We start from the raw sequence: 13,801 nt of genomic DNA, 5'->3' as shown, positions 1-13,801 counted from the left end.
CAGGTAACTATACCCCCTATACCACCTACTACATGTAACTATGCCCCCTATACCACCTACTACAGGTAACTATACCCTCTATACCACCTACTACAGGTAACTATACCCCCTATACCACCTACTACAGGTAACTATGCCCTCTATACCACCTACTACAGGTAACTATGCCCCCTATACCACCTACTACAGGTAACTATACCCCCTATACCACCTACTACAGGTAACTATGCCCTCTATACCACCTACTACAGGTAACTATGCCCCTATACCACCTACTACAGGTAACTATGCCCCCTATACCACCTACTACAGGTAACTATACCCCCTATAAAACCTACTACAGGTAAATATACCCCCTATACCACCTACTACAGGTAACTATGCCCTCTATACCACCTACTACAGGTAACTATACCCCCTATACCACCTACTACAGGTAACTATGCCCTCTATACCACCTACTACAGGTAACTATGCCCTCTATACCACCTACTACAGGTAACTATGCCCCCTATACCACCTACTACAGGTAACTATACCCCCTATAACACCTACTACAGGTAACCATACAACCTATACCACCTACTACAGGTAACTATGCCCTCTATACCACCTACTACAGGTAACTATGCCCTCTATACCCCCTATACCACCTACTACAGGTAACTATGCCCTCTATACCACCTACGACAGGTAACTATACCCCCTATACCACCTACTACAGGTAACTATACCCCCTATACCACCTACTACTGGTAACTATGCCCTCTATACCACCTACTACAGGTAACTATGCCCTCTATACCACCTACTACAGGTAACTACACCCCCTATACCACCTACTACAGGTAACTATGCCCTCTATACCACCTACTACAGGTAACTATACCCCCTATACCACCTACTACAGGTAACTATGCCCTCTATACCCCCTATACCACCTACTACAGGTAACTATGCCCTCTATACCACCTACGACAGGTAACTATACCCCCTATACCACCTACTACAGGTAACTATACCCCCTATACCACCTACTACTGGTAACTATGCCCTCTATACCACCTACTACAGGTAACTATGCCCCCTATACAACCTACTATAGGTAACTATGCCCTCTATACCACCTACTACAGGTAACTATACCCCCTATACCACCTACTACTGGTAACTATGCCCCCTATACCACCTACTACAGGTAACTATGCCCTCTATACCACCTACTACAGGTAACTACACCCCCTATACCACCTACTACAGGTAACTATACCCCCTATACCACCTACTACAGGTAACTATGCCCTCTATACCACCTACTACAGGTAACTATGCACTCTATACCACCTACTACAGGTAACTATGCCCTCTATACCACCTACTACAGGTAACTATAACCCCCTATACCACCTACTACTGGTAACTATGCCCCCTATACCACCTACTACAGGTAACTATACCCCCTATACCACCTACTACAGGTAACTATGCCCTCTATACCACCTACTACAGGTAACTATGCCCTCTATACCACCTACTACAGGTTACTATGCCCCCTATACCAACTACTACAGGTAACTATACCCCCTATACCACCTACTACAGGTAACTATACCCCCTATACCACCTACTACAGGTAACTATGCCCTCTATACCACCTACTACAGGTAACTATACCCCCTATACCACCTACTACAGGTAACTATACCCCCTATACCACCTACTACAGGTAACTATACCCCCTATACCACCTACTACAGGTAACTATGCCCTCTATACCCCCTATACCACCTACTACTGGTAACTATGTCCCCTATACCACCTACTACAGGTAACTATGCCCTCTATACCACCTACTACAGGTAACTATACCCTCTATACCACCTACTACAGGTAACTATGCCCCCTATACCACCTACTATAGGTAACTATGCCCCCTATACCACCTACTACAGGTAACTATGCCCCCTCTACCACCTACTACAGGTAACTATGCCCCCTATACCACCTACTACAGGTAACTATACCCCCTATACCACCTACTACAGGTAACTATGCCCTCTATACCACCTACTACATGTAACTATGTCCTCTATACCACCTACTACAGGTAACTATGCCCTCTATACCACCTACTACAGGTAACTATGCCCCCTATACCACCTACTACAGGTAACTTTGCCCCCAAAATCCCCATAAATCAAATCAAATCAAATCAAATTGTATTTGTCACATACACATGGTTAGCAGATGTTAATGCGAGTGTAGCGAAATGCTTGTGCTTCCAGTTCCGACAATGCAGTACTACAGTAACCAACAAGTAATCTAACTAACAATTTCAAAACTAATATCTTATACACAGTGTAAGGGGATAAAGAATATGTACATAAAGATATGAATGAGTGATGGTGCAGAGCAGCATAGGCAAGATACAGTAGATGGTATCGAGTACAGTATATACATATGAGATGAGTATGTAAACAAAGTGGCATAGTTAAAGTGGCTAGTGATACATGTATTACATAAGGATGCGGTAGATGATAGAGTACAGTATATACGTATACATATGAGATGAATAATGTAGGGTATGTAAACATTATATTAGGTAGCATTGTTTAAAGTGGCTAGTGGGTTAGGGTTATATATTTTACATCCTTTCCCATCAATTCCCATTATTGAAGTGTCTGGAGTTGAGTCAGTGTGTTGGCAGCAGCCACTCAATGTTAGTGGTTGCTGTTTAACAGTCTGATGGCCTTGAGATAGAAGCTGTTTTTCAGTCTCTCGGTCCCAGCTTTGATGCACCTGTACTGACCTCGCCTTCTGGATGATAGCGGGGTGAACAGGCAGTGGCTCGGGTGGGTGTTGTCCTTGATGATCTTTATGGCCTTCCTGTAACATCGGGTGGTGTAGGTGTCCTGGAGGGCAGGTAGTTTGCCCCCGGTGATACGTTGTGCAGACCTCACTACCCTCTGGAGAGCCTTACGGTTGTGGGCGGAGCAGTTGCCGTACCAGGCAGTGATACAGCCCGCCAGGATGCTCTCAATTGTGCATCTGTAGAAGTTTGTGAGTGTTTTTGGTGACAAGCCGAATTTCTTCAGCCTCCTGAGGTTGAAGAGGCGCTGCTGCGCCTTCTTCACGATGCTGTCTGTGTGAGTGGACCAATTTAGTTTGTCTGTCATGTGTATGCCGAGGAACTTAAAACTTACTACCCTCTCCACTACTGTTCCATCGATGTGGATAGGGGGGTGTTCCCTCTGCTGTTTCCTGAAGTCCACAATCATCTCCTTAGTTTTGTTGACGTTGAGTGTGAGGTTATTGTCCTGACACCACACTCCGAGGGCCCTCACCTCCTCCCTGTAGGCCGTCTCATCGTTGTTGGTAATCAAGCCTACCACTGTTGTGTCGTCCGCAAACTTGATGATTGAGTTGGAGGCGTGCATTGCCGCGCAGTTGTGGGTGAACAGGGCGTACAGGAGAGGGCTCAGAACGCACCCTTGTGGGGCCCCAGTGTTGAGGATCAGCGGGGTGGAGATGTTGTTGCCTACCCTCACCACCTGGGGGCGGTCCGTCAGGAAGTCCAGTACCCAGTTGCACAGGGCGGGGTCGAGACCCAGGGTCTCGAGCTTGATGACGAGCTTGGAGGGTACTATGGTGTTAAATGCTGAGCTGTAGTCGATGAACAGCATTCTCACATAGGTGTTCCATTTGTCCAGGTGGGTTAGGGCAGTGTGCAGTGTGGTTGAGATTGCGTCGTCTGTGGACCTATTTGGGCGGTAAGCAAATTGGAGTGGGTCTAGGGTGTCAGGTAGGGTGGAGGTGATATGGTCCCTGACTAGTCTCTCAAAGCACTTCATGATGACGGAAGTGAGTGCCATGGGGTGGTAGTCGTTTAGCTCAGTTACCTTAGCTTTCTTGGGAACAGGAACAATGGTGGCCCTCTTGAAGCATGTGGGAACAGCAGACTGGTATAGGGATTGATTGAATATGTCCGTAAACACACCAGCCAGCTGGTCTGCGCATGTTCTGAGGGCGCGGCTGGGGATGCCGTCTGGGCCTGCAGCCTTGCAAGGGTTAACACGTTTAAATGTTTTACTCACCTCGGCTGCAGTGAAGGAGAGACCGCATGTTTCCGTTGCAGGCCGTGTCAGTGGCACTGTATTGTCCTCAAAGCGGGCAAAAAAGTTATTTAGTCTGCCTGGGAGCAAGACATCCTGGTCCGTGACTGAGCTGGATTTCATCTTGTAGTCCGTGATTGACTGTAGACCCTGCCACATACCTCTTGTGTCTGAGCCGTTGAATTGAGATTCTACTTTGTCTCTATACTGACGCTTAGCTTGTTTGATAGCCTTACAGAGGGAATAGCTGCACTGTTTGTATTCGGTCATGTTACCAGTCACCTTGCCCTGATTAAAAGCAGTGGTTCGCGCTTTCAGTTTCACGCGAATGCTGCCATCAATCCACGGTTTCTGGTTTGGGAATGTTTTAATCGTTGCTATGGGAACGACATCTTCAACGCACGTTCTAATGAACTCGCACACCGAATCAGCGTATTCGTCAATGTTGTTGCCTGACGCAATACGAAACATGTCTCAGTCCACGTGATGGAAGCAGTCTTGGAGTGTGGAATCAGCTTGGTCGGACCAGCGTTGGACAGACCTCAGTGTGGGAGCTTCTTGTTTTAGTTTTTGTCTGTAGGCAGGGATCAGCAAAATGGAGTCGTGGTCAGCTTTTCCGAAAGGGGGGCGGGTTAGGGGTTGGGGTTGGGGTTAGGGTTAGAGTTAGTGGTTAGGGGTTAGGGTGTTAGGGGTTAGGGTTAGGGGTTGGGGTTGGGGTTGGGGTTAGGGTTAGGGTTAGGGGTTAGGGTTAGGGTTGGGTTAGGGTTAGGGTTAGAGTTAGTGGTTAGGGGTTAGGGTGTTAGGGGTTAGGGTTAGGAGTTGGGGTTGGAGTTGGGGTTAGGGGTTAGGGTTAGGGTTGGGTTAGGGTTAGGGTTAGGGGTTAGGGTTAGGCCACTCGGCTGTTGTCAGAAGAATTAATGCGGTGGTCTTCCAACATGGCCGCCAGGAGGAGTTGTACATCAACTGCAAGCCCTCTATTTACCTCTACACACCTGTACCCTCTACAAACCTGTACCCTCTACACACCTTTACCCTCTACTACACCTGTACCCTCTACTCCACCTGTACCCTCTACTACACCTGTATACTCTTCTACACATGCACCCTCTACTACACCTGTACCCTCTACTACACCTGTACCCTCTACTACACCTGTACCCTCTACTACACCTGTACCCTCTACTACACCTGTACCCTCTACTACACCTGTACCCTCTACTACACCTATACCCTCTACTACACCTGTCCCCTCTACTACACCTGTACCCTCTACACACCTGTACCCTCTACACACCTGTACCCTCTACACACCTGTACCCTCTACTACACCTGTACCCTCTACTACGCCTGTATACTCTACTCCACCTGTACCCCTGTACCCTCTAATACACCTGTACCCTCTACACACCTGTATACTCTTCTACACCTGTACCCTCTACTACACCTGTACCTTCTACTACACCTGTACCCTCTGCTACACCTGTACCCTCTACACATCTTTACCCTATACTACACCTGTACCCTCTACACACCTGTACCCTCTACACACCTGTACCCTCTACACACCTGTACCCTATACTACACCTGTACCCTCAACACACCTGTACCCTCTACACACATGTACCCTCTTCTACACCTGTACCCTCTTACATTTACATTTACATTTAAGTCATTTAGCAGACGCTCTTATCCAGAGCGACTTACAAATTGGTGAATTCACCTTCTGACATCAGTGGAACAGCCACTTTACAATAGTGCATCTAAATCATTTAAGGGGGGTGAGAAGGATTGCTTTATCCTATCCTAGGTATTCCTTGAAGAGGTGGGGTTTCAGGTGTCTCCGGAAGGTGGTGATTGACTCCGCTGTCCTGGCGTCGTGAGGGAGTTTGTTCCACCATTGGGGGCCAGAGCAGCGAACAGTTTTGACTGGGCTGAGCGGGAACTGTACTTCCTCAGTGGTAGGGAGGCGAGCAGGCCAGAGGTGGATGAACGCAGTGCCCTTGTTTGGGTGTAGGGCCTGATCAGAGCCTGGAGGCACTGCGGTGCCGTTCCCCTCACAGCTCCGTAGGCAAGCACCATGGTCTTGTAGCGGATGCGAGCTTCAACTGGAAGCCAGTGGAGAGAGCGGAGGAGCGGGGTGACGTGAGAGAACTTGGGAAGGTTGAACACCAGACGGGCTGCGGCGTTCTGGATGAGTTGTAGGGGTTTAATGGCACAGGCAGGGAGCCCAGCCAACAGCGAGTTGCAGTAATCCAGACGGGAGATGACAAGTGCCTGGATTAGGACCTGCGCCGCTTCCTGTGTGAGGCAGGGGCGTACTCTGCGGATGTTGTAGAGCATGAACCTACAGGAACGGGCCACCGCCTTGATGTTAGTTGAGAACGACAGGGTGTTGTCCAGGATCACGCCAAGGTTCTTAGCGCTCTGGGAGGAGGAAACAATGGAGTTGTCAACCGTGATGGCGAGATCATGGAACGGGCAGTCCTTCCCCGGGAGGAAGAGCAGCTCCGTCTTGCCGAGGTTCAGCTTGAGGTGGTGATCCGTCATCCACACTGATATGTCTGCCAGACATGCAGAGATGCGATTCGCCACCTGGTCATCAGAAGGGGGAAAGGAGAAGATTAATTGTGTGTCGTCTGCATAGCAATGATAGGAGAGACCATGTGAGGTTATGACAGAGCCAAGTGACTTGGTGTATAGCGAGAATAGGAGAGGGCCTAGAACAGAGCCCTGGGGGACACCAGTGGTGAGAGCGCGTGGCGAGGAGACAGATTCTCGCCACGCCACCTGGTAGGAGCGACCTGTCAGGTAGGACGCAATCCAAGCGTGGGCCGCACCGGAGATGCCCAACTCGGAGAGGGTGGAGAGGAGGATCTGATGGTTCACAGTGTCGAAGGCAGCCGATAGGTCTAGAAGGATGAGAGCAGAGGAGAGAGAGTTAGCTTTAGCAGTGCGGAGCGCCTCCGTGATACAGAGAAGAGCAGTCTCAGTTGAATGACTAGTCTTGAAACCTGACTGATTTGGATCAAGAAGGTCATTCTGAGAGAGATAGCGGGAGAGCTGGCCAAGGACGGCACGTTCAAGAGTTTTGGAGAGAAAAGAAAGAAGGGATACTGGTCTGTAGTTGTTGACATCGGAGGGATCGAGTGTAGGTTTTTTCAGAAGGGGTGCAACTCTCGCTCTCTTGAAGACGGAAGGGACGTAGCCAGCGGTCAGGGATGAGTTGATGAGCGAGGTGAGGTAAGGGAGTAGGTCTCCGGAAATGGTCTGGAGAAGAGAGGAGGGGATAGGGTCAAGCGGACAGGTTGTTGGGCGGCCGGCCGTCACAAGAAGCGAGATTTCATCTGGAGAGAGAGGGGAGAAAGAGGTCAGAGCACAGGGTAGGGCAGTGTGAGCAGAACCAGCGGTGTCGTTTGACTTAGCAAACGAGGATCGGATGTCGTCGACCTTCTTTTCAAAATGGTTGACGAAGTCATCTGCAGAGAGGGAGGAGGGGGGGGAGGGGGAGGAGGATTCAGGAGGGAGGAGAAGGTGGCAAAGAGCTTCCTAGGGTTAGAGGCAGATGCTTGGAATTTAGAGTGGAAGAATATATAATAATAATATATCCCATTTAGCAGACGCTTTTGTCCAAAGCGACTTACAAGTCGGCTGGGGCCACTACTTTTACATATGGGTGGTCCCAGCGGGAATCGAACCCACGACGCTTGGCGTTGCAAGCGCCATGCTCTACCGACTGAGCCACACAGGACCCTAAGAAAGTGGCTTTAGCAGCAGAGACAGAGGAGGAAAATGTAGAGAGGAGGGAGTGAAAGGATGCCAGGTCCGCAGGGAGGCGAGTTTTCCTCCATTTCCGCTCGGCTGCCCGGAGCACTGTTCTGTGAGCTCGCAGTGAGTCGTCGAGCCACGGAGCGGGAGGGGAGGACCGAGCCGGCCTGGAGGATAGGGGACATAGAGAGTCAAAGGATGCAGAAAGGGAAGAGAGGAGGGTTGAGGAGGCAGAATCAGGAGATAGGTTGGAGAAGGTATGAGCAGAGGGAAGAGATGATAGGATGGAAGAGGAGAGAGTAGCGGGGAGAGAGAGCGAAGGTTGGGACGGCGCGATACCATCCGAGTAGGGGCAGTGTGGGAAGTGTTGGATGAGAGCGAGAGGGAAAAGGATACAAGGTAGTGGTCGGAGACTTGGAGGGGAGTTGCAATGAGGTTAGTGGAAGAACAGCATCTAGTAAAGATGAGGTCGAGCGTATTGCCTGCCTTGTGAGTAGGGGGAAGGTGAGAGGGTGAGGTCAAAAGAGGAGAGGAGTGGAAAGGAGGAGGCAGAGAGGAATGAGTCAAAGGTAGACGTGGGGAGGTTAAAGTCGCCCAGGACTGTGAGAGGTGAGCCGTCCTCAGGAAAGGAGCTTATCAAGGCATCAAGCTCATTGATGAACTCTCCGAGGGAACCTGGAGGGCGATAAATGATAAGGATGTTAAGCTTGAAAGGGCTTAACTGTGACAGCATGGAATTCAAAGGAGGCGATAGACAGATGGGTAAGGGGAGAAAGAGAGAATGACCACTTGGGAGAGATGAGGATCCCGGTGCCACCACCCCGCTGACATGTATACTCTACTACACCTGTACCCTCTACTACACCTGTATACTCTACTACACTTGTATACTCTACTACACCTGTATACTCTACTACACCTGTATACTCTACTACCTGTTCAGGTTCCTCATCTTTGCTTACTGTTGATTAATTGGTCAAAAGGTATTATCGTTCACTTTTGCCTGTGTGTGATTGGTCAGTAGTCCTTCTGATTGACTTGTGCTCTCTTCTCATTGGTCCAGGAGGAGTCGTGTTACATCTTTGTGGGTGTGACCCAGGAGGCGGAGAGAGAGGAGTTTTATGACGAGACGCGCCGTCTGTGTGACCTCCGACTTTTCCACCCCATCCTCAAGGTCATCGAACCGCTGGGCAACCGAGAGGAAAAGATCCTCAACAGGGAGATAGGTCGGACACAGACACACACACAGACACACACGCACGCACGCACGCACACACACACACACACACACACACACACACACACACACACACACACATTAAGTGTGAGTTTTTGCTTGTGTCTGTTTTTGTTCAGGCTTTTGCGACAGGCATGCCCATCTGTGAGTTTGAGCTGGATTGTATATGAATGTGTATCAAGGTGTGTGTGTGTGTGTGTTTGTGTGTGTGTGGTTGTAATCAGGTTTTGCGATAGGCATGCCCATCTGTGAGTTTGAGCTGATTGTATATGAATGTGTATCAAGGTGTGTGTGTGTGTTTGTGTGTGTGTGGTTGTAATCAGGTTTTGCGATAGGCATGCCCATCTGTGAGTTTGAGCTGGATTGTATATGAATGTGTATCAAGGTGTGTGTGTGTGTCTGTTTGTGTCTGTCTGTGTGTGTGTGGTTGTAATCAGGTTTTGCGATAGGCATGCCCATCTGTGAGTTTGAGCTGGATTGTATATGAATGTGTATCAAGGTGTGTGTGTGTGTGTGTGTGTCTGTCTGTGTGTGTGTGGTTGTAATCAGGTTTTGCGATAGGCATGCCCATCTGTGAGTTTGAGCTGGATTGTATATGAATGTGTATCAAGGTGTGTGTGTCTGTGTGTGTGTGGTTGTAATCAGGTTTTGCGATAGGCATGCCCATCTGTGAGTTTGAGCTGGATTGTATATGAATGTGTATCAAGGTGTCTGTGTGTGTCTGTGTGTGTCTGTGTGTGTGTGGTTGTAATCAGGGTTTGCGATAGGCATGCCCATCTGTGAGTTTGAGCTGTATATGAATGTGTATCAAGGTGTGTGTGTCTGTGTGTGTGTGGTTGTAATCAGGGTTTGCGATAGGCATGCCCATCTGTGAGTTTGAGCTGGATTGTATATGAATGTGTATCAAGGTGTGTGTGTGTGTGTGTGTGTGTGTCTGTGTCTGTGTGGTTGTAATCAGGGTTTGCGATAGGCATGCCCATCTGTGAGTTTGAGCTGTATATGAATGTGTATCAAGGTGTGTGTGTCTGTGTGTGTGTGGTTGTAATCAGGGTTTGCGATAGGCATGCCCATCTGTGAGTTTGAGCTGGATTGTATATGAATGTGTATCAAGGTGTGTGTGTGTGTGTGTGTGTGTGTGTGTCTGTGTGTGTGTGGTTGTAATCAGGGTTTGCGATAGGCATGCCCATCTGTGAGTTTGAGCAGCTGAAGGACCCTGAGGTTCAGGACTTCAGAAGGAGCATACTGGGCGTGTGCAGAGAGGCTATGGAGGAGAGGGAAGGAGGCGGGGCTGAGACACAGGCCCTCTATGTCTACCCCCCCAACGTGGAGTCAGCCCCCGAGCTGCCACAACACATCTTCTGCAAACTGGACAAGGGTTAGCACTGTTATTACTGCTATACACTGTATTATACTACACTATAACTACACTATACATACACAACACTACACTATAACTACACTTTACTATACTATACCTATGCCACAACTACACTATAACTACACCATACTACATTATACATACACTCCACCATAACTACACTACAACTACACTATAAATGCACCATACTACACTATACATGCACCGCACTATAACTACACTATAACTATATTATAACTACACTATAACTGTACTATACCTACACTATACCTACATCACACTACACTATACATACACTACACTATAACTTCACTATACTAAACTATAACTGCACTATACTACAACAACACTATATTATGCTATAATTACACTATACTACAATGCAGCTACAATACACTATAACTACACCATATTATACTACATTATAACTACACTATACTATAACTACACTTTGTAAGTCGCTCTGGATAAGAGCGTCTGCTAAATGACTTAAATGTTAAATGTTAAATGTTACACTATACTACAACTGTACTATACGATAACTGCACTATACCATAACTATACTATAAATACGCTATGCTATGACTACACCATCCTACACTATAACCACACTATACTATTACTATTCTTTACTATAATTACACAACACTTTTACCACACTACAACAACACTATACTGCCTATAACCATACTATAACTGTAACTGTACTATACTATACTATTACTGCACTATACTGCACATATACTGTAACTATACCATACTATACTATACTACACTACAACTATACTGTAACTGAAACATACTACACTATTACTATACTATACTACAACTATACTATAACTATACAATACTATACTATTACTGCACTATACTACACCTATACTGTAACTATACCATACTATACTACACCATACTATACTACACTATAACCATACTATAACTATAAATGTACCATACTACACTATTACTGCACTATACTGCACATATACTGTAACTATACCATACTATACTATACTACACTACAACTATACTGTAACTATACCATACTATACTACATTATATTATACTGCACAAACCTATACTGTGCTATATTATACTATACTACACTGTATTATACTGCACTATAATACACTACAACAACACTATATTATACTATACTACACTACAACCACACTATATTATAACACACTACAACCACACTATATTATATTATAATGCACTACAACCACACTATATTATAATATAATACACTACAACCACACTATATTATAATATAATACACTGCAACCACACTATATTATACTATAATGCACTAAAACCACACTATATTATACTATACTACACTACAACCACAATATATTATACTATACTACACTATATTATAATATACTACACTGTATTATACTATACTATACTACACTACAACCACACTATATTATATTATACTATACTACACTATATTATAATATACTACATTGTATTATACTGCACTATACTACACTACAACCACACTATATTATATTATACTATACTACACTATATTATAATATAATACACTACAACCACACTATATTATACTATACTACAACCACACTATATTATACTATAACACACTACAACCACACTATATTATACTATAACACACTACAACCACACTATATTTTACTATACTACACTACAACCACACTATATTATACTATACTACACTGTATTATACTGCACTATACTACACTACAACCACAATATATTATACTATACTACACTATATTATAATATACTACACTGTATTATACTATACTATACTACACTACAACCACACTATATTATATTATACTATACTACACTATATTATAATATACTACATTGTATTATACTGCACTATACTATACTACACTACAACCACACTATATTATATTATACTATACTACACTATATTATAATATAATACACTACAACCACACTATATTATACTATACTACACTACAACCACACTATATTATACTATAACACACTACAACCACACTATATTATACTATAACACACCACAACCACACTATATTATACTATAATACACTACAACTACACTATATTATAATATAACACACTACAACCACACTATATTATACTATAATACACTACAACCACACTATATTATACTATAATGCACTACAACTACACTATATTATAATACACTACAACCACACTATATTATACCATAATATTACTACAACCACACTATATTATAATATAACACACTACAACCACACTATATTATAATATAACACAACCACACTATATTATACTACACTACAACCAGACTGTATTATATTATAATACACTACAACCACACTATATTATAATATAACACACTACAACCACACTATATTATATTATAATACACTACAACCACACTATATTATACTATAATACACTACAACCACACTATATTATAATATAATACACTACAACTACACTTTATTATAATATTCTACACTGTATTGTACTGCACTATACCACACTACAACCACAGTATATTATAATACACTACAACCACACTATATTATATTATAATACACTACAACCACACTATATTATATTATACTATACTACACTACAACCACACTATATTATAATATAATACACTACAACTACACTATATTATAATATACTACACTGTATTATACTGCACTATACTACACTACAACCACACTATATTATATTATACTATACTACACTATATTATAATATAATACACTACAATCACACTATATTATACTATACTACACTACAACCACACTATATTATACTATAACACACTACAACCACACTATATTATACTGTAATACACTACAACTACACTATATTATAATATAACACACTACAACCACACTATATTATACTATAATACACTACAACCACACTATATTATAATATAATACACTACAACCACACTATATTATAATATAACACACTACAACCACACTATATTATACTATAATACACTACAACTACACTATATTATACTATAACACACTACAACCACACTATATTATACTATAATACACTACAACTACACTATATTATAATATAACACACTACAACCACACTATATTATACTATAATACACTACAACCACACTATATTATAATATAACACACTACAACCACACTATATTATACTATACTACACTACAACCACACTATATTATAATACACTACAACCACACTATATTATACTATACTACACTACAACCACACTATATTATAATACACTACAACCACACTATATTATACTATACTACACTACAAC

General features: G+C 44.0%; 1 protein-coding gene across 1 annotated transcript in view; it reads left to right on the top strand.

Moving 5' to 3' along the window:
• Positions 1-13,801, top strand: part of zgc:158659 (uncharacterized protein LOC791141 homolog) — a 112,543-nt gene that overhangs the window by 19,568 nt on the left and 79,174 nt on the right. Inside the window, exons 4-5 of the mRNA XM_064940881.1 lie at positions 8,941-9,103; positions 10,280-10,489. Of these exons, the coding sequence (XP_064796953.1) occupies positions 8,941-9,103; positions 10,280-10,489 (373 nt within the window). The remainder of the gene's footprint in view (positions 1-8,940; positions 9,104-10,279; positions 10,490-13,801) is intronic.

The sequence above is a fragment of the Oncorhynchus masou genome, chromosome 27 (genome assembly GCF_036934945.1).
Source record: "Oncorhynchus masou masou isolate Uvic2021 chromosome 27, UVic_Omas_1.1, whole genome shotgun sequence".
Taxonomy (NCBI): Eukaryota; Metazoa; Chordata; class Actinopteri; order Salmoniformes; family Salmonidae; genus Oncorhynchus; species Oncorhynchus masou.
This window is presented reverse-complemented; position numbering and strand designations above follow the sequence as displayed.